Below are 20,584 nucleotides of genomic sequence, written 5' to 3'. Positions count from 1 at the left end.
TCCAAAGAAAGGCAATGCCAAAGAATGCTCAAACTACTGCACAATTGCACTGTTCAAGCTGGTTTTAGAAAAGGCAGAGGAACCAGAGATCAAATTGCCAACATCTGCTGGATCATCGAAAAAGCATGAGAGTTCCAGAAAAACATCTATTTCTGCTTTATTGACTATGCCAAAGCCTTTGACTGTGTAGATCACAATAAACTGTGGAAAATTCTGAAAGAGATAGGAATACCAGACCACCTGACCTGCCTCTTGAGAAACCTGTATGCAGGTCAGGAAGCAACAGTTAGAACTGGACATGGAACAACAGACTGGTTCCAAATAGGAAAAGGAGTACGTCAAGGCTGTATATTGTCACCCTGCTTATTTAACTTATATGCAGAGTACATCAGGAGAAACACTGGGCTGGAAGAAGCACAAGCTGGAATCAAGATTGCTAGGAGAAATATCAATAACCTCAGATATGCAGATGACACCACCCTTATGGCTGAAAGTGAAGAGGAACTAAAAAGCCTCTTGATGAGAGTGAAAGTGGAGAGTGAGAAAGTTGGCTTAAAGCTCAACATTCAGAAAACGAAGATCATGGCATATGGTCCCAAATAGATGCGGAAACAGTGGAAACAGTGTCAGACTTTATTTTTTTGGGCTCCAAAATCACTGCAGATGGTGACTGCAGCCATGAAATTAAAAGGCGCTTACTCCTTGGAAGAAAAGTTATGACCAACCTAGATAGTATATTCAAAAGCAGAGACATTACTTTGCCAACAAAGGTCCGTCTGGTCAAGGGTATGGTTTTTCCAGTGGTCATGTATGGATGTGAGAGTTTGACTGTGAAGAAAGCTGAGCACCGAAGAATTGATGCTTTTGAACTGTGGTGTTGGAGAAGACTCTTGAGAGTCCCTTGGGCTGCAAGGAGATCCATCCAGTCCATTCTGAAGGAGATCAGCCCTGGGTGTTCTTTGGAAGGAATGATGCTAAAGCTGAAACTCCAGTACTTTGGCCACCTCATGTGAAGAGTTGACTCATTGGAAAAGACTCTGACGCTGGGAGGGATTGCGGGCAGCAGGAGGAGGGGACGACAGAGGATGAGATGGTTGGATGGCATCACTGACTCGATGGACGTGAGTCTGAGTGAAATGTGGGAGTTGGTGATGGACAGGGAGGCCTGGCGTGCTGCAATTCACGGGGTCGCAAAGAGTCAAATGCGACTGAGCAACTGAACTGACTGCTGTGTATATTTTAACCACTTGGATACTAAGCTCTGATAAAGAATCCAAGCTGGGACTTGGCTTTTTTTTTCTCTGCTTTTCAATATGCTATCTAGGTTGGTCATAACTTGGATAACACTGCCTACATTTAAAACCTGCTCTATTATGTGATCTTTATTACATAGCTTTCATTCATTGCAAAATTGGGGCCACAGCCATTTAAGAAACAGTGGAAAGTACAAAAAATAAAATCCAGTGACTTTGTAACTTTACCGTAAGCAGTCGATGGTTTCTGGTTATATTTCCTTCCGGCCTCTTTGTTTGTCAAGTTTGGTTTCTATTCCTGAATTTCCGTCTAGCGACTGCCCCTGTCCCTCTAGGCCTCTGTTCCTGCTTCTCGGCGCTAAGCCTCCTGGCACCGGGGGGCGGGGCGGGGCGGGGCCTGGCGGCGGGGCGGGGCCTGGCGGCGGGGCGGGGCCGCGGAGCTCTACGGGGCCGTGGCCGATGTGGGCGGGGCGGGCACTACAGGAAGTGGGCTCACGGCGGCTGCGCGCCCCGCCCCCGGGACGTGGTCTTTTCCCGCGCGCGCCCCGTGCGCTACGTCGCGCTGCCGTCCAGCCGCCTCGCAGTGCGGTGGAGGTGAGTATCTCCTGGCGCCTGCCGTCTGCGCCCCCGGCCCCCGCGCTTCCCTTTTCTGGCCCCCTGGCTCCCCTCACCCGGCCCCCGCTCTCCGTCCCGGTGCTTCTTCCGCGTGGGGCGGCCGCGGGTCCAGGCGCCTCCCCGGCTCGCGCCGCACTGGACGTGCTACGGGCGGTGGAGGTAGGTTTGTGGAGTGAAGTAGTGACCGGAAACCCCGGGAGGGCGAGACCTCAGCCGGCTTGCCGGGCGCGGGACGCCCTTCGCTGCCGGGGTAGGAGAGCCCTCACGGGGAGGGTGCTCGTCACCCGGAGGGGTGGTCTTCACTGAGGGGGCCTCACCACGGAGACGTTTCGGGCGACTCCCGCCTCCCCCCACGGCTGTGCCCTACCTGCGGGTCTGTCTGCTGCCCAGGCTTCCTCGGCGACCTCTCCAGGAGCACGCGTTTCCAAGCCCGGTCCCGCCGTCGGGGCCCGGGTGGGTCGGGAAGGGGGCGCTCCTGGACCTGCGTCCCTGCCATCTCTGGGCAAAGCCTGAGCCCGGGCCCCCTAGTCCTGGAAGAGAGTCTGTGGTCGAGCCGGGGGAGGGTGGGAGGAGCCCGCCGGCTGCTGAGGTCGAGGTGGCTCTAGGAAGGCCCCGGGGGAAGCAGATGGGGTGGCCAGAGGGGCGGCCTGGAAGGGTCGGTTGTCACTGGGCGGGGCTCCGGGGACTGCGCGGACCCCGTGTTGTGTGGTGGGAATGGCTACCGTGGGACGCGGGGATATGCAGGCTTTGGAGCAAAGAGCTGCCCGAACAGGGACTGGGTCCTGTTACTATTGTCTTGAGTCAGTCCATCTGAGATGGACTCTGAGGTGCTGGGGAGGGGGCTCTGCTCCCAGGCTTTCCCAGACCCAGGACTGGAGGTCCCACTCATTGCAGAGGAGAATGGCCTGCCAGGAAGCCCAGCATTGAGGAGGAACGATGAGGGTGACCAGCCTCCCAGGGCCACTGTCCTGGCAGTGCTGGAGGTGGTGAGCGATATTGCTGCTGTTTTTCGCCTGTTGCAGGAAGAGGGCCTGGGTCCTGATCCTGGACCGAGTGCTGTGCTGGGGTGCTGGGACACTGCCTCTTGGCAGTGGACCCTCAGAAGCCTTGCTCCAGAGCTGTGGCCAGTGCTCCTGTGGCTGCATCTCTGGTGGTGGGCGTCCGGTGGAGGGAGTGCGGGCCCGGAGTGCCTGCCCCACTGGACCTCCAGGGCTCACCTGACTGGGCGCCAGAGGTCATGTGAGTGCTCACCTGAGGACAAGCCTGGAGATGGCAGCTGTGCCAGAGTTCACAGTGCCACACACACACTGATCCAAGCCTGTGGCCTCAGAGTCCGGCTCTCCTGGTTGAAGTGGGCTGCCTGGGTTCCCGACGCTACCTTGCCTGGTGCCTCTGGACCTGTTAGAGCTGGGGGGGGTGGGGGTGGGGTGGGGTGGGGGTAGGGCCCTGCCTTTCTGCACAGCCCTCCCTGCTGGCAGCTGTGGGGCTGGGGAAAGCATTGGGCTGGTGCCTGGACCCTGGCCCCTTGTTGGGGCTGTTCCCCAAGAACTGTCCTGGGGCTCCTGGTCCCCCACCCCTGCCCGGGACCCAGCCCTTCCCTCCTTCTTTTTCTCCTTTTCCTGATGTGTTTCCTTCCTCTTTTCTCCCTGCTGTGCTGGACTGAATGGGAAAGTTGCCCGTGAATAGCAAACGTGAGCACCTGGATGGACCCCAGAGCAGCCCCTTATGGAGGTTCTGTGGAAACAGTTCTCGTTGGCTCTTGGGTGCAGTGTCCAGCGTCCTGGAAGCCACCCACTTAGATGGCAAGGAAGCGGCTCGTGTGCAGTCACCCTCTGCCTGCTAGTGTCCTGTCAGCTTGGGCAGGGGAGGGCACCAGTGCCCTCTGAGTCACGCAGCAGGGCTAAGAGGGGCTGGTGACCTTCAGGCGCACGAAGACCTTCTGTCCTTGCAGAGGGAGGTGGCGGCCAGGAGCAAGCCGCCACGCGTGAGGAGAGGCCTTTTCGGGGTCCAGGGCTCCTGGTCACCAGAAGGCCATGGAGACGTCCCTTTGCTTTTCTGTGGCTCCAAGGGGAGAGGAGTTATTGACAGAGGTCGAGCTTGACGCCCCGGGGGGCTTCAGGACACCTGGCCCCCACGGGCCCCACCCCGTGTGCACGCATCTCTCGGGCCCAGGGAGGGCAGGGCGGCGGGAGACACAGACGCTGGACTGGGAGCGCCTCGTGGTGGGGAGTTGCACTTCCAGGGCCTGTGTGTGGGGTGGCGCCGCCACGCATCTCACTGTCCCCTCCTTCAGGCTGAGTTTTTCTAAAACCACTTTTTTGAGAGATTTCCTATGCTATAAAATTTGCAGACTTGAAGTGGTTTCCAGTGTATTCGCAAAGGTGTGCAGCCGTCACCACAGTCTAACTTTAGAGTGTCTCAACAGCCCCAGAAGAAACCACGCACATCGTTGGTCACCCGCAGTCCCGTCATCCCCACAGCCCCAGGCAACACTTTTTTCTGTGGATTCACCAGTTCTGGGAAGTTCACATCAATGGAATCATACCCTGAATCATTCCATGAGTGAACTCTGGTTTTCAGTGCCTAGATTTTTTTTCACTCAGCCTCATGTTTCGGAGTTCATCCATGTTGCAGCCTGTATGAGAAATTCTCTCCCTTTTATGGTCAAATAATAATCCATTTTATGGATCTACTACATTTTTCTTATCCCTTCAACAGTTGATAGACATTCGACTTTTGATTACTTTGGATAATGTCGTGATGAGTGGGCGTGTGTCTTCCTTTCTGTTGTATGTATACATACCTAGGAGTGGAATTTCTGGGTCATGTGATAACTCGTAACATTTTGGAAAGAGTGAAGAATCTTCCTGACCCACGGGTCGAGCCCGGGTCTCCTGCACTGCAGGCAGACCGTCTACTGTCTGAGCCACCAGGGAGCCTAACACTTTGAAGAGTTGCAAAACTTCCAAAGCGTCTGCACTATTTTCCACACCTGCCCTGGCCCCCGGGAGATCTGTGCATATGGGGTGGGGTCCCGACTGATCCACGTCTTTGCTGCCTCTTACTGTTACCTTTTGATTCCAGCCGTCCTAGTGGATGTGAAAGTGAATCTTCACATTCACTTTTCTTTCTTTCTTTATTTTCTTACTTCCTCCCTCCCTTCCTTTGCACTTTATGCTTGGCTTTTAATAAAGATTTCAGTTCCCTAACCAGGGAGCCCTAACCACCAGGAAATTCCCCTTCATTGCGGTTTAATTAGCATTTCTGTAGTGGGGTCACACAGAGTTGGACACAACGGAAGTGACTTAGCATTTTAGCAGCAGTGGTTAATGATGTTGAGCCTCTTTACCTGTGCCTGTTGACCATTTGTATGTCTTTGGATCCTGTTAAAATCTTTCACCCAGTTTTCAGTTGAAATGTGTTTTTATTGTTACAAGAATTCTTCATATGTTTTGAGTACTAGTCCCTTGTCTGATAAATTACTTGCAAGCATTTATTTCCCATTCTGTGGATTGTCTTCATTGCTTATGTCCTTGGAAGTGCAAAGGTTTAATTATCAAGAAGTTCAGTTTATCTATTTTTCTCTTTGTATGCGTTCTTCTCTTATATGGTGTCCTATCTAAGAAACCACTGCCTCATCCAAGGCCATAAAGTTGTATCTCTTTCTTCTCTTCTGTGATCTATTCTGAGTTAGATTTTGTATATAATGTGAGGGAGGGGCCAAAAGTGTTGCTTTTGCTCCCATGATACCCAGTTGTCTCGGTACCATTTGTTGAAGAGCCTGTTGATGACGCCGCTCTTGACTCCCCCATCAGAGATGGCTGCGCCGTCGGCATTAGGGGTTGTCTCTGGACTGTCGCTCTGCTCCGTTGCCAGGATCACTGCCTCGATTACTGTCACTCAGTCACTGTCACTCAGTCGTATGTCTTGAAGTCGGGGAGTGAGTGTACCAACTTTGTTCTTTTTCTCATTGGCTATTCTGTGCTCCTTGCATTTCCTTATGAAAGAGGAACCATTTATCTCTTTCTGTGAAAAAGCCTGGTGGGAGCTTGTGGGGAATCCTGTTGAGTCCGTGGGTGTTCTTCCAGCCTGTGGACCAGAATGAGCCCGTTTCTTTAGATCTGTGCTTTTCTGCCGCGAAAAACTTGCGCGGTTTTCAGTGTACAGCTCTTACACTTATAATGTTCAACATGTATTCCAAAGTATTTTGTTTTTCTCGCTGCGATTCTAGTTCTGTTTCTTTTTGGGTGTTAATCGCTGGCACATACAAGTACAGTGGTTTTACACAGTTTGTGTCCTGCAGTGTTGGTGAACTCACTTGTTACTAGCTGGGGTGTTTTAGTGGATTCATTGGGCGTTTCCACATGTGAGCTCTTGTCTAATCAGGGTGTCTTACAGGCTCTCTGCTGATGCCAGTGTGTGCAGCCAGGGTTGAAAACCAGTGGTCCCCAGGCCTTAAGATGGAACAAGGACCACGTAGGGCAGCAGGTGAGCGAGCGGTGGGGTCTGTGGGGAAGCCCAGCCCAGAGGAGGCAGAGATTGGCGTCCCACACTCCAGCTTCTGCCCCTGCGAGTCCAGGCGGTGCACAGTGGAAGTGAGGCCACAGTGTGTCCCGGGGAGTCGTCAGGGAGCCCGCGTGGGTGCTGGGCCGGGCTCCCACTCCACTCGCTTCAGGGGAGGGACTCGCGCAGCTGGCTGAGTGGAGCTGGCAGCCGCCATTCAAACCCACGTTTTCAGAAACTGGCTGAATCATCTTACTGGTTCCTTCATTCATTCATGAGCTAAATAAAATCTTGGACATATTTCATTTTCTTATTCTATATTTGTAGGAAAATCATGGTTTTGCCCTTTCTCTGTGTTGGCAGTTGCGTGCCTGGCGGACTTGGCCCCAGAGGCCATGTCTCAGGCCAGCGGAACAGCTCTGTCCAGACAGTGTTTGGCTGGGTTTCAGGTTTGCACACGTGGACAAGTTTCTCCACTGGTGGTCTTGCTGACTGTGTCCTTGTGGGAAGTGTGGGAGGTCTGTCTGTGTCGAGCAGGAGAGGACAGAGAATCTGGGTGGTCAGATGGCGGTTTGTGTCCTTGGTGTCTTGAGCTCAGTTCATAATTTTGTGTCACCACAGGGAACCAGTCCTTGCATCTGGACGCGTGAGCCTTGGTGTTTCTGCGTTTGCTCTTGACTTGGCGCTGAACTTGTAGGACTGAAGCTGGGTGCTCTCTGTGTGTTGGAAGGAGTTTGGTTGTGAAGTATCTTAAATTGGAAGAACTGTGTCCTCATTGGCTTTTGAACCTAAATAAATAAGCTCATGTAAATCAAATTTATCTAAAATTTCCATGAAATCAGGAAATCTCATTTCTAATGGTTTAAATACATTAGACTTTCAAAAAATTAAAAATACCCAGAAGCAAACTCAGAAATGCTTTAGGAATGTATGTTCACAAACACAGATGGAGAAAACAGACCAGTGCTTACCCACGGGGAGTGGGCTTCCCTGGTGGCTCAGGTGGGAAGGGATCTGCCTGCAGTGCGGGAGACCCAGGTGTGATTCCTGGGTCAGGAAGATCCCCTGGAGAAGGAAATGGCAGCCCACTCCAGTACTCTCGCCTAGAGAATCCCATGGACAAAGGAGCTTGGTAGGCTACAGTCCACGGGGTCACAAAGAGTCGGACAAGACTTAGCAACTAGACCACCGCCAGGGGAGAGGGGAAGGGGGGAGCACGATGGGGTTAGGAGGTTAAGAGGTAACAGCTACTGAGCAGAAAATACATTGTAAAATACTGAGCTCAGAGGGCAGTGCTGCACACCGCAGGGAACATAGTATTTTATAATAAACGTAGTATAACCTTTGAAAACTGGATACTATGTTGTATACCTGTAACATATAATATTGTACATCAGCTATATCTCAATATAAAAAGAAGTACAAGTTCACATAGTTAAGGTAAATCTTTGGCAAATGAAAATAAATTAATAATTTTGGATTTAAAAAAGCTGTGTTTTCTCTGATTTATCAATATTACTGATAAATCAATACTTAATATTGATTACATGTAATAATCAATATTCACTAACTAGTGAATTGTATATTATATGCTAATTGGTTCCTCTCTCCCCTCCACGCCCCACCTCCCCGCCCCGCAAACGTCTATAGGTTTACTTCTCAAATCAACTGATATTATTCGTAGTGTTTAAAGTTAGGAGAAATGTAAATTTGTTTTCAACTAAACTGAATAGAATTCTGACAGTGTTTATAACAGTCTTCCAAAGTACAGCGTGAACACCGAATTAGTGATGGCAATCACTGTATATATACCCAGGCGATGTCTAAATAAGACGGGACCCAAAAGCACTGGGCTCCAGGTGTGTTTGGAGTGTTCTAGTGTTCTCAGCGGGGCTTTGTCTTTGGCTGGCACCCCTGAGTGTGTGTGTGCCTGGGGCAAGCTCAGGATGTGTGTGGCTGGGAAGTGACATCTGATCCGTGTGAGACCCAGGCACCTGATTCTCTGTGAAAGAGTCAGTCACTTTGGTTAAGTATCTTAATTAAAATGGATGGCAGAGAAAACTGTTGTGTTAACAGATATGCTTCTGTTTTCAAGGGAAAGGTCTAGTTCCCCCCCCGCCCCAACCTTTTGGTCTCTAAGACTCTTTTACACACAAAAATGACTGAGGACCCTAAAAAGCTTTTTGATTAAGCAGGTTTTATCTGTTTTCTGTGTTAGAAAGTAAAACTGGAGAAAATTTTAAAATATTGTTGATATGTTTGGACATATCAATGCCCATTACTTGTTAACATTTTTTAATACAGTGCGTTACAAAACAAAGTTTTTAGTGAGAATATGGTTTCATGATGTTGCAAATCTCTTAAATGTCTGAGTCTGAAAAGAAGCTATGAAAATTTGCTTGGTTTGTTTGTTTTTGGAGTTTTGGCCTCACCACATAGCTTGCGGGAACTTAGTTCCCAGACCAGGGCTTGAACCTGGGCCCCTGCATTGGAAGGATGGAGTCCTAACCACTGGGAAGTCGCCTGGGAAGCCCTAAAATGATAATTTCTGATGCTTTATGTTCTAAAGGGGAAAACAGTCCCACCAAGAACAAAGGTTCATCAGTTATGAGGAGCTAAGGGGTTCTCAGTTCACTGACAACCGTGTCCCATTCCTCAGGCACCCGTGACCCCATCTTAGATGACCAAGTGGACTCTGATGGTGCTTCTGAAGGTTGGACCCTGAATTTAGAGAAAAGACATTGTTTTCAGGATATCTTTTACACCTACAACTATCATTGAGACTTCCCAGAGTGCCCCCAGAGAATCCCACAGGCCATTCATCTTCTGAAAAGAGAGATTATGTAGTTAATCAGCTTTGTTTGACGTGTTAACTGTGGGAAGAGCAGCTGTCTGAAGAGATGCTGGCTCAGGCTTCCTTGGTTTAGTTTACAGGAAAATGTAACGCTCGTGAGTGTTGCAGAAACTCTGTGCTCCGTGGGGACGCCGTCGCTGCCCATGATCTGTTTATTCTCAGGGGACACAGATCACGAGAGACTCGGGCCCTCTCCTGTCTGCTCTTGTTGGAGAAGTCCGTGAGTCGCCGCTGGCAGGCCCTGCCCTCTGGAGGCGACTCGGAGGCTCATGCAGGTGGTTATACCGGGCACTTTGAACTAGTGCTGCTGCGAAAACAGGCTTCAGCAACTCCGAGCTGCGCCTGGAGCTCCGGTGAGGGTCACCGGGCTCTTCTGGAGGCAGGCAGTGGGGTGAGGCCGCGGTGGGGACCTGCTGACTTGCTTGCAGCAGCGCTGAGATGGTGTTTCTTCCCTAGATACATGAGGAACCTTTCTCTTTCTGAAACTCTCTGTAGCGCATACACATCTGTTAGATGGAACAGACATCTAGTTCCCCCCGATAGAATTAAGTTTCCTCATTTTATGTGGTGGCTCAACAGCAAAGGACCCACCTGCAATACAGGAGACCTGGGTTTGATTCGTGAGTCGGGAAGACTTCCTGGGGGAGGAAATGGCAACCCAGTCCAGTATTCTTGCCTGGTAAATCCTTACAGACAGAGGAGCCTGGCAGGCTACTGTCCACGGGGTTTCAAGCAGTCGGACATGACTTAGGAACTAAATAACAACAACAAACCATTACTTGCATAGGTTCAAAAGGACGTTTTTTTCGAACTTTTTTCATTGTGGTGGAATAGATGCAAAATTATATATATAATCATTTTATGTGTGCAGCTCAGTAGCATGAATAAGGAATTAGTAATTCTCTAGAAACGGACATGATTTCTTGTGTAAGTGGAGCCGGGCAGCATGTGTCTTCCTGTGTCTGGCTTGTTCGTTTGGTGTGACGTCCTCAGCGTTCCTCCACGTTGCCACAGGCGCCTGTTTCCTTTTTTTTTGGATGTGGGGGAAATGTATGTCGACCTGCACTGAGGCCGCCACCCCCACTGTCCTGTCCAGAACCCTGCCGTCTCACCCGGGCCGCTGGCCACGCTCGGCCCCTGGGGTCTGACTCTCGTCACTTGGCACAGTGTCCTCCGGGTCCTGCGTGCAGCAGGTGCCAGGACTTCCCTCTTTCTGAGGCTGAGCGAGGCTCACCGTGATGGGCGCAGTGTTCGTCCGCTCACCCGTGGTGGACATTTGCACTACTGCCCTTTGTTCTTTTTACCGAGATGTAGTAGAATTTGACAAATCAAGAGCTTTCCTGGGAATGTCCTATCTCTGAATGGTGCTTGTGCGAGCCACTGCGATATGCCACTTGTCTCAGAATTGAGCTGCCTTTTAGGGAGCGAAGCCTGCAGAGCCCCTCAGGAAAGCCAGTCTGGGCCAAGGGTCCCCGCCTGCCATAGTGGAAAGGAAGGTTGCCTCCTGCAGGCCAGGGAGCCTGAGATGACCAGAGTGCCCAGGACAGAATGTACAAGTGGATGGTTTCAGAGCAGCCTGCCCGGTCCTCACCCACAGTGACCAGTCACCCACTCACAGAGAGTGACCAGCCCGGGGGGGGGTCAAGTCAGACTGCTCTCTGGGGCAGTCCAGACGCGATCGCTGACAGCTCCCTGATTTTCGTTCCTGCCTGTGACGTGCGGCCAGGCTGGCCATCACACAGGTGGCCCTGGCCAGCAGGCCCTCAGCTCTCTCCCCTCTCTCTCTCTCTGCCCCACAGAACTGCCCCCCACGTTTGTCTGCCACGCGTGAGTGTCTGATCAGTATCCCTAGTTCCCTGACTGGGCTTCCTTTTCTCCAGACAAGTCCCACACGTTTAGAGGAGCTGCAGGTGGTGGGCCCTACAGCATTGCTTCACCTGTCTGCTGCCCTCAGGGTGGCAGAGTCCGACCAAGGTTCCTGGTGAAAATTTGCAGACAGAAGGTGATCTTGTGACCTTTTGTTGCTGTTCAGTCGCTCAGTCGTGCCCGATTCTTTGCGACCCCATGGACTGCAGCACGCCAGGCTTCCCTGTCCTTCACCAGCTCCTGGAGCTTGCTCAAATTCACGTCCCTTGTGACAGTGATACCGTCCAACCATCTCATCCTCTGTCGTCCCCTTCTCCCCCTGCCTTCAATCTTTCCCAGCATCAGGGTCTTAACTATGGAGTTGGCTGTTCACATCAGGTGGCCACAGTATTGGAGCTTCAGCTTTAGCATCAGTTCTTCCAGTGAATATTCAGGACTGATTTCCTTTAGGATTAACTGGTTGGATTTCCTTGCATTTCAAGGGACTCTCAAGAGTCTTTCTCCAACACCACAGTTCAAAAGCATCCATTCTTCGGCGCTCAGCTTTTCTTTATGGTCCAGTTCTTACATCCATACATGATGATTGGAAAAACCATCGCTTTCACTAGATGGACCTTTGTCAGCAAAATTATGTCTCTGCTCTTTAGTATGCTGTCTAGGTTGGTCATTGCAGAAGGCAATGGCACCCCACTCCAGTGTTCTTGCCTGGAGGATCCCAGGGACGGGGGAGCCTGGTGGGCTGCCGTCTATGGGGTTGCACGAGTCGGACACGACTGAAGCGACTTAGCAGCAGCAGCAGCAGGTTGATCATAGCTTTTCTTCCAAGGAACAAGCGTCTTTTAATTTCATGGCTGCAGTCACCATCTGCAGTGATTTTGGAGCCCAAGAAAATAAAGTCTCTCACTGTTTCCATTGTTTCCCCATCTATCTCCCATGAGGTGATGGGACTGGATGCCATGATCTTTGTTTTTTGAGTGTTGAATTTTCAGCCAGCTTTTTCATTCTCTTTCACTTTCATCAAGAGGCTCTTTAGTTATACTTCACTTTCTGCCATAAGGGTGGTGTCATCTGCATATCTGAGGTTATTGATATTTCTCCCTGCAGTATTGATTCCAGCTAGTGCTTCATTCAGCTGGGCATTTTGCATGATGTTCTCTGCATAGAAGTTAAATAAGCAGGGTGACAATATACAGCCCTGACGTACTCCTTTCCCAATTTGGAACCAGCCCATTGTTCCATGTCCAGTTCTAACTGTTGCTTCTTGCCCTGCATACAGGCTTCTCAGGAGGCAGGTGAGAAGGTCTGTTATTCCCACCTCTTTCAGAATTTTCCACAGTTTTTTGTGATCCACACAGTCAACGGCTTTAGCATGCAATGAAGCAGATGTTTTTCTGGAATTCTTTTGCTTTTTCGATGATCCAGCGGATGTTGGCAATTTGATCTCTGGTTCCTCTGCCTTTTCTAAATCCAGCTTGAACATCTGGAAGTTCTCAGTTCAGGTACTGTTGAAGCCTGGCTTGGAGAATTTTGAGCATTACTTTGCTAGCATGTGAGATGAGTGCAATTGTGCGGTAGTTTGAGCATTCTTTAGCATTGCCTTTCTTTGGGATTGGAATGAAAACTGACCTTTTCTAGTCCTGTGGCCACTGCTGAGTTTTCCAGATTTGCTAGCATATTGAATGCAGCATTTTAACAGCAGCATCTTTTAGGATTTGAAACAGCTCAGCTGGAATTCCGTCACTTCCACTAGCTTTGTTCATAGTGATGTTTCCTAAGGTCCCCTTGACTTCACACTCCAGGATGTCTGGCTCTAGGTGAGTGATCACACAATCGTGGTTATCTGGGTTATGAAGATCTTTTTTGTATAGTTCTTCTGTGTATTCTTGCCACCTCTTACATCTTCTGCTCCTGTCTCCTGGAGGTGAACTGGTTTTCTGTTCTGTTTTTAACCTCCTTTGTATGTAGGAACCATATGGAATTGCCAAGTTTGACTTTTTGCTCTACAAAGCAGCAATTCATTGCATTTAGCCTAATAACTGTGTATAAGCAGAGTATGCTGGGCATACATTTTAAAATGGGTTGCTCTGTTGAGACCGACTGCAGACACGTGTTGCTCTATTTGGGTGTCTCTGCCATGCACGCAGAGCTCCCAGTCTTCTGTATTTTCCACGTCGGGGGCATCATCTTCTAAGATTCGGTCTGATGAGCTTTCACCTACACAGTTGTTTAGTATGGAATCGACGCCGTCCCGAAGCCTTAGTCCCGTGATTGTCAGGCAGACGTTCTTTCTCCCCGTTACACACCTTCCCGTGCAGCCTCGGTGCCTTGGGGCCTGCAGCCAGGTAGGGTCTGCAGTGGGACAGATCCGTGGAAACGCCTAGGAATTGCTCATGGAGGAAGCCCAGCGCTCTGAGTGTTCACTTAGAAACTGCCTGGGAGCCAGATGGCCCTGTCTGCCTGACCAGTGAGCTCAGGGTGGGAGGCTGGACCTGAGGTGGGGGGTGGTCTTGGTCTCAGTTACAAGGAAACTCGGGTCTGTGGCCCGGGGTGCAGATGAGGGGAGCCAGAGCCCAGGTGACTCCCTGTTATTCCCTGTGGGTCCCCACGCCCACCCTGCATGTCCTCTTCCAGGCCGCCCACCCGGAACCCTGTGAGCCGGAGCCCGCGAAGCTGCTTAGGCCATGGATTTGAAGGTCAGATGATGCGGGGGTGGGGTGGGCTTGGGGTAACTGGAGCACACAGCCCTTGCCTGCTCACTGCCTGTGCCTGGTTGATCCTGGAAAGCAAGACGGGTTCAAGGATGTAGGGTCCTTGAGCGGGTTTAGGGTTCAGAAGGGAAGCTGTGGCTGGGCCAATCAGGACTTGTCATCCATCTCCTTCCCACAGTAGCTTGGGTGGTGTCTGGGGGCGCCCCCTCCCCCCGGGCTCTCCCTCCACACCCCTTCCAGCCCTTCGGGCGCAGCCGCAGGTCTGGGGCCCTCCTGGTGATTTGTGAGCTTGGGCCAGCTTTCTGAATCTGAGCGGACAGCGTGCAGACAGCGGGGAGGTGTGCTTGGTGTCGTTTCTGGAGCAGCATTGTGCCAGGCATGGGGCCTTATGCTTCCCAGCCTGGTGGGTCAGGAGCCACTCGGGCAGGAGGGTTTCGTGGAGCTGCCCCTGTGCGGCTTATCCCAGTGGCCTTAGGGTTGGGGGGATGCAGAGATTCGCTCCCGGGGTTTGCTTTCCCTTTTGACACGGGAGTGCCCCGCAGTTGGGTTCGTGGGGAAACATCCCTCAGCTTCCTTTCTCCCTACTGTCAGAATTTTCATCCTCTTAGAGATTTTTCTGATTTTTCACCTTTGTTAAGTGCTCAGCTCAGCAGCATCAAGTTCACTCATGTGGCCATATCCCCACCAGCTGTCCCTCAGCCCCGTCCAAGAAGACAGCCCCGGATCAGGATGACCTGGCCTCAGCGTGACATCTGCAAAGACCCCCATTTCCAAGTTAGGTCCTACTCTCGGGGGACGCGGTCCAGCCACCACAGCTCCCTCCTCTCCGGACCAGGACGCCTCCCGAGGCAGAGGGAGCACCTTCTGCAGCCTCTCAGCTGCCTTGTGCCACTGGCCTCCCTGTGAGGATTTAGTAGTAGAGCCGTTATGTGCATGTCCGCTTTTAGGACGAATTCTGGAGTAGAGGCTGAGTACCAATACATAAGCACTTATTTTATGCATTTTATTTAAAGCGCTTTGCCCTCTAATAAGTGTCCTCTAAGCGTTCTGATTTTTTTTTTCTCCCTTTTCACACTTGGCTGCACCGATCTTAGTTGTGGCACAGGATCTCCCGTCGTCGTGGCACACGAGGTTTTAGTTGGGGCATGTGGGATCTAGTTCCTTGCCCAGATTGAACCCCAGCTGGACCCCCTGCCCTGGAAGCTTAGAGTCTTAGCTAGTGGGCCACCAGGGCAGTCCCTCTGATTAGTCAGAATATTTTTCTAATCTTTTCTAGTGAAAAATATTAAAGGAGTACGTTGACCAGGGGTACGTTTTACCAGGATCACTTTCTCCTCTTGGCCCTTCGGCCCAGGCTGTGAGCCAGGCGTTCCTGGTCTCTCCAGATGCCCTCTCACCCCAGCCCTGCCCGCACATGCTCTTCTGGTTATAGTGTCCCGCCTGTCCCCTGTGTTGTTTGTGGGCCGGCAGGGGCTTACCCACCTGAGGGTGGCCAGGCCTGCCCAGAGGCAGGTGGTGTTTGTGGTCACCAACGCCTGGGTGTGCTGAAAATCTGCTTTGGCACAGTGCCATCCTGGGCCCGGGAGACAATGGGAGCAGAGGCCAGCAGGGCTGGCCCCGACCCGTGCGCCTGCCCAGCCTGCCTCCCCTGGAGGCGGCAGCCGGATCGCCTCTTGCACAGTTGGAGCCTTTCTCGTCGTCTGCAGGAGGGAGGCTCTGCGCACTGGCCCCTGCCTGCCCGGAGGGTGCGCAGGCCTTGGACCAGTGAGGCCAGGCCAGGACCACGTTCCCACAGCCCTCTCCTCGCAGGTTAGCAATGGCCCTGGCCTCGGGGACGAGCGCACCACAAGCCTGCTGCTGCTTGGCTTCCTGCAGAGCTGCCCCAACTCCTGCTTCCAGAGGGAGCTGGAGGCGCTGGGCCATGAGTTTTCTGGGCGCCTGTTCCATGACGACGAGCTGCAGACGGACGGCAACCGCAGCAGCTACTTCTCCGTGGCAGCGGAGACAGGTAGGCACAGGCCAGCCGCCTCGGCCCTGGGGCCTTCGGGCTTGGCCCCCCCATGTCCAGTGGAGCAGGCCTCTCAGAGTCTGATCGGTGGAAACCCACTCAGCTTCCGGAGGACTCTTGGCATCAGTGTCCCCCATGGATTCACGTCTGTGTGCTACAGCCATGCCGACCTCCACGGTCACCAGGCAGTGGGGACCCCGGGCTCATTCCTGGGGCCGGGCTGTGCTCCCAGCTTCAGCTTTTACCATGGTGCTGCCTCCACGGAGGCCACCGGGAGCCCCTTGGGAACTCCCCAGGGAGCCTTTTCAAGTTGTGAGTTAGTCTGTTCCTGGGAGGCCTGGCCTGGAGCCACCTCTTAGGAGGTCCCCACCAGCCAGGGCCCCCTTGGGGACAGAGTAGGAAGGTATGGGGGCAGGAGGGGCTTTGCTGTCAAAACTGCTGTCCCTGGGGTCCCCCCTCTCACCACCCCACTCTTAGACTTCAGCGCCTGGCTGGAGGCACAGGGCGGGGCCCTCAGGTAGGAAACTGGCCTGTGGGTCAGGAGCCTGATGATGTTTGGCAGTAAAGCGCAGGACAGGCCTGGCCGTGTTCACTCAGCTGGATGGGGAGGCCAAGGGGGCTGCTGGGAGGTGGTGGCGGCAGCTGGCGCAAACACCTGAGGGGGGCCAGGCTGCAGCGGCACCTTGGGGCTGAATGGTCCTGTCAACCAAGCAGTCCAGGTCAGAGGTCGTGACGTATCCCTGAGCAGAGGGCGGGCACGTGGGGGGTTCTGGGGGGAGGAGGGGACTACATGCGAGTCTCCAGGTGCAGGCATCTCACTGGCCCCGCCTGGGGCAGGAGGAAGGATGCAGCGCCCGCCCCTCTGAGTGCGCATACCTGTCCTGTGCCCGCCGTGCACTGAGCTCTGCGCTGTGTCCCGAGCCTGGAACCTTCTCTTCTGGTGGGGGGGAGCTCAGAGCATTAGGAGGGAAGTGTGGAGTGGGGGCTGCTGTGCCTTAGGAGAGCAGACCCAGAGGCAGCCGCTGGGGCGATAGATCACCGCAGCTTCCTGGACAGCTGCTCGCCCCCTTAGGGCGACTAGAGCAGTGGAGCAGTTTTGGGGGCCCCGGGGGAGGGTGTGAGCGGGCGTCACCTGAATCTGCCTCCTCTGGATGTTAGATTCTGAGCGTCAGGAGGAGGCAGTCCGCGAAGTTGCCCGGCAGCTCGCCCAGATTGGGGACAGGCTGGAGGGCAGCATCCGCCCAGGGATGGTGGCCAGCCTGGCCTCACGCTTCAGTGTCAGGAGCCTGTCGGAGGAGGTGAGTGGGGAAACCGTGGGGCCACTGAGGTCTGTCCTCTGCCTCCTGGCAGACAGACCAGCGTGACCTCCCACAGAAGCTGGAGGGAGGATCAGCTTAGAGAATTGTCTCCCGGAAGAACTGTCACCGGGCCTCTGAAAACCTGAACCTCAAATCAGGCTCGGGAGTTGGGGGACAACACCCTTAGTATCACGAGTATGACTCCTCCCAAAACGGGGCCTGAAACACACTTGTGCCGGGCCCAGCGGGTCAGCTTCCTCTACCCAGGAAGGCCGTCCACTTAGGGGGCCTCCCGGTCATTGTGGCTCCCAGGCCACTGGCGCCCCGCCTCACTGTTGGTTCGGAAGGTCCTCTGGGGTCCGAGGGTCCACGGAGGCCTCTCCCTGCACCCATGTGCTGGCCTCAGCCCTGGGTGGGGACTATGGTCTCAGGTGCCTTTGAGCAGGAGGACCCGCTGTGGTGTTGGGGGTGGGCACACCTGCCCCAGCGGGAGGTGATGGGTAACCACACCCCGCTTCCACACGCACAGGACAGGAGGCAGTGCCTGGCGGACGCGCTGGTACAGCTCATGCGAACCTGCCCTGCGGACGTGGACCACGAGAAGACCCAGCTCCTGCTCACTATGCTTTTGGCCAAAAAGATAGCCGACCACTCGCCAGCCTTGCTCCGAGACGTCTTCCGCACAACGGTGACCTTCATCAACCAGAACCTCCTCGCCTCTGTGAGGAACTTAGTCCGAAGTGTAAGGCCCAGTGGTGGACGAGCCCTGCCTTGGTCTCCCTCCCCCACCCGCCCCCTCCCTGAGCGCTAGGGTCCTCACTGCGGGAGTCATGCAGGAAGATGGTGTGGCCATGAACGCCTTTCGAGCCTCCTCAGCCTAGTTTCTGAGACGGCTGCTGCCATAGGCTCTTGAGCGCGGCTGGGGCAGGAGGTGGGAGTATGGGGGAGGGGCAAGCACAAGCGATGCGCCCGAGCTGGGCTTCCCTGGTCTGCGCCCAGCGCCACCTGTTCAGAAACGCGTGTCAGTCCAGTCGCTCAGTCGTGTCCGACTCTGCGACCCCGTGGACCGCAGCACGCCAGGCCTCCCTGTCCATCACCAACTCCCAGAGTTTACTCAGACTCACATCCATTGAGTCGGTGATGCCATCCAGCCATCTCACCCTCGGTCACTCCCTTCTCCTCCCACCTTCAGTCTTTCCCCAGCATCAGGGTCTTTTCAAATTAGTCAGCTCTTCGCATCAGGTAGCCAAAGTACTGGAGTTTCAGCATCAGTCCTTCTGAATACTCAGGGCTGATTTCTTTTAGGATGGACTGGTATAGTTTAAATTAAAACATGCTTTACCTTGGGTGAGAGGCTGAAAGGGGGTAAAAACCACACGTTTGTCCTCCAACCAGAGTATTAGAAGTCTGCTTTCACAGACCAGCTGGAAGGGAAGTAGACATGCCTTATCTGTAAACTTGAAGATACTGCTGAGTGGAGTTTTGTGTCAGCAGCACTGCTCAGGTGTCTGACCCTTTTACTATGTCCTGATGAGCCAAGCATTCTCTGTGTGTGGCTGTGAAGTTACATAGCCATTTATAACTGGAGGGTGATGCCAAGTCGGCGTCAAACCAGGCTGAACTGGTGGAAGGAGAGAAGCCTTTTTTAACAGCTTCCAGATCCTGCAGGGCTGCAACAGAACCTTAGTAGAGCCGCTCGGGTGCTGACTGTGGGCCTGAAAGTGTGGAGTCCTGGCTCAGCGACCCTGGCCCACCCCAGCTCCTCCTCTCTCGCTCCAGGAGATGGACTGAGTGGACCACTCGGCAAAAGCACGACTGTGAAGACGCCAGGTGGTGTCAGCGTTGTGGCTGCTGCCTCCACGGACACGGAGCTTCGGCCACTGATCCAGACTCAGAGAAGACGGCCCAAGACGATCACCGAGTGTCACCTCACCACTCTAAAGCCCGGGGCTGTTTGACTTGCTGCATTAACGTACTTGGACGAAGATGTTCACATGCACCTGTGGCTATTTCTTCTGCATCCATCCCCACACTGTGCCTTTGTCTGCTGTTGGCCGGGAAGGTCCCCACCTGAAAATCACCCAAAAGCAGATTGGGACTTCCTGGTGGTCCAATAGTTAGGACTCTGCACTTCCACTGCCGGGGCCTGGGTTTGATCCCTGGTTGGGGAACAGATCCCACAAGCCTTGTGGCACAGCCAAAAAAGAAAATAAAAGCTAACTGTTCAGATAGAAAACAAGAACACACTTGTTTTTAAAAAAACAACTTTACTTTCTACAATCGTGTGGGACTTACCAGTGGTCCAGTAGTTAAGGCTGTGCTTCCACTGCTGAGGCCTCGGTCTGATCCCTGATTAGGAACTAAGATCCCACCCGCCTCATGGTGCAGCCAAAACGAAGGGCCACTGCCTGCCATGTCCGAGGAGGACCGGGGAGTCCCTGTACTCCTTAGAGTGGGAAATTCCCCTGTAAACAGCCTTCATACCAAGCAAGTGCAGGCTTTCCATTTAAGGACCAACCACCACAAGAGGTTCTGGACTCAAATAATGGGAAACCCAGGCCTCAAGTACTCCAGTCAGGAACAACAGGCAATTAAAAGGTATAGAGGTGATTTAAAGGCCCATGGTAACCAGTCTCCAGGGTAACTAAATGCACCCTTTTCTCTTTGATAGAAGTCAAGATTTCGATAAAATTTTAAACTGCTGAAGCAGCTACTGCCTATCTGTTAGTGATCTTACCTGTGCACCTTCCAGCCCCACGCCCAGCTCATCTGTGCCTAAGAAGCTGCTTCAGGCAGAACAGGTTTCTAGGCATGAAAGATGCAAGAACAGACTTACACATTCAGCGTCTGTGGTAGTTTCCTTTCCTAGAGACAGAATACAAGACGCACCCAGAGCAATCGGGACTTCCCTGGCGGTGCAGTGGTTAATACCTGCCTTGTAACGCAGGGGACATGGGTTAGGGAACTGAGACCCCACACGGGGTTGCGGGGTGGTGGGGGGAGCTAAGCCTCTGCAACTACTGAGCCCACATGGCAACAGAATATCCCACATGTTGCAGCTAAGACCCTGTGCAGCCAATGAAGGAAACACTGACAAAAGCAGTCACCTCCCACCGAATGAACCCGGGAGCACTTACGGTTAGAAAACAGCACAGCCTTGTCCGCTCCCAGCGGCGAGCGGCGCCTAGGACTGGGTCTGTGCTCCACGTGTAGTTCATGCTGGGTGTGGCTCCCAGTCGCAGGTCACTGGTGACAGAAACACCCATGTTAACTGTGAACATGTCGTCCTGGGGAAGAAGGCGAACGTGAGTAACAAAGTACTAACACGTCCTTGTTGCCAAAACCACTTCTCTATTCCTTGAGTTCAAACTTACCAGAGAAGAAAAACAGCTACGTGGTTCAGCGTCAAATGTGCAGCACCAGAGGGCTGGGCCTCAGGCCGACAGCTGCATGGCGGTGCAAAGTCTAAATGCAGGTAG

The 20,584-nt window shown here is 53.2% G+C and overlaps 1 protein-coding gene across 2 annotated transcripts; it reads left to right on the top strand.

The window, feature by feature from the left end:
• The first annotated feature begins 1,769 nt into the window (after positions 1-1,769).
• BID (BH3 interacting domain death agonist) lies at positions 1,770-19,311 on the top strand. 2 transcript variants are annotated; one of them, XM_068971058.1, is made up of 6 exons: positions 1,770-1,847; positions 13,723-13,784; positions 15,609-15,807; positions 16,966-17,105; positions 17,635-17,847; positions 18,885-19,311. In XM_068971058.1, exons 2-6 carry the CDS (start codon positions 13,773-13,775, stop codon positions 18,894-18,896), a joined length of 576 nt encoding a protein of 191 aa, XP_068827159.1. In that variant the 5' UTR covers positions 1,770-1,847; positions 13,723-13,772; the 3' UTR covers positions 18,897-19,311. The 2 variants fall into 2 exon arrangements, with proteins under 2 accessions (XP_068827159.1, XP_068827160.1); XM_068971059.1 differs by lacking the exon at positions 1,770-1,847 and adding an exon at positions 6,306-6,356.
• Positions 19,312-20,584: the final 1,273 nt, after the last annotated feature.

Source organism: Capricornis sumatraensis, chromosome 4 (genome assembly GCF_032405125.1).
Source record: "Capricornis sumatraensis isolate serow.1 chromosome 4, serow.2, whole genome shotgun sequence".
NCBI classification, from domain to species: domain Eukaryota; kingdom Metazoa; phylum Chordata; class Mammalia; order Artiodactyla; family Bovidae; genus Capricornis; species Capricornis sumatraensis.
The sequence above is the reverse complement of the archived record's forward strand: the minus strand, read 5'-3'. Positions and strand labels throughout refer to the sequence as shown.

Coding starts and splice junctions, on each gene's coding strand:
- BID (XM_068971058.1), top strand. Junction 15,808..16,965: donor CTCCGTGGCAGCGGAGACAG/GTAGGCACAGGC, acceptor TCTGGATGTTAG/ATTCTGAGCGTCAGGAGGAG. Junction 17,106..17,634: donor TCAGGAGCCTGTCGGAGGAG/GTGAGTGGGGAA, acceptor CCACACGCACAG/GACAGGAGGCAGTGCCTGGC.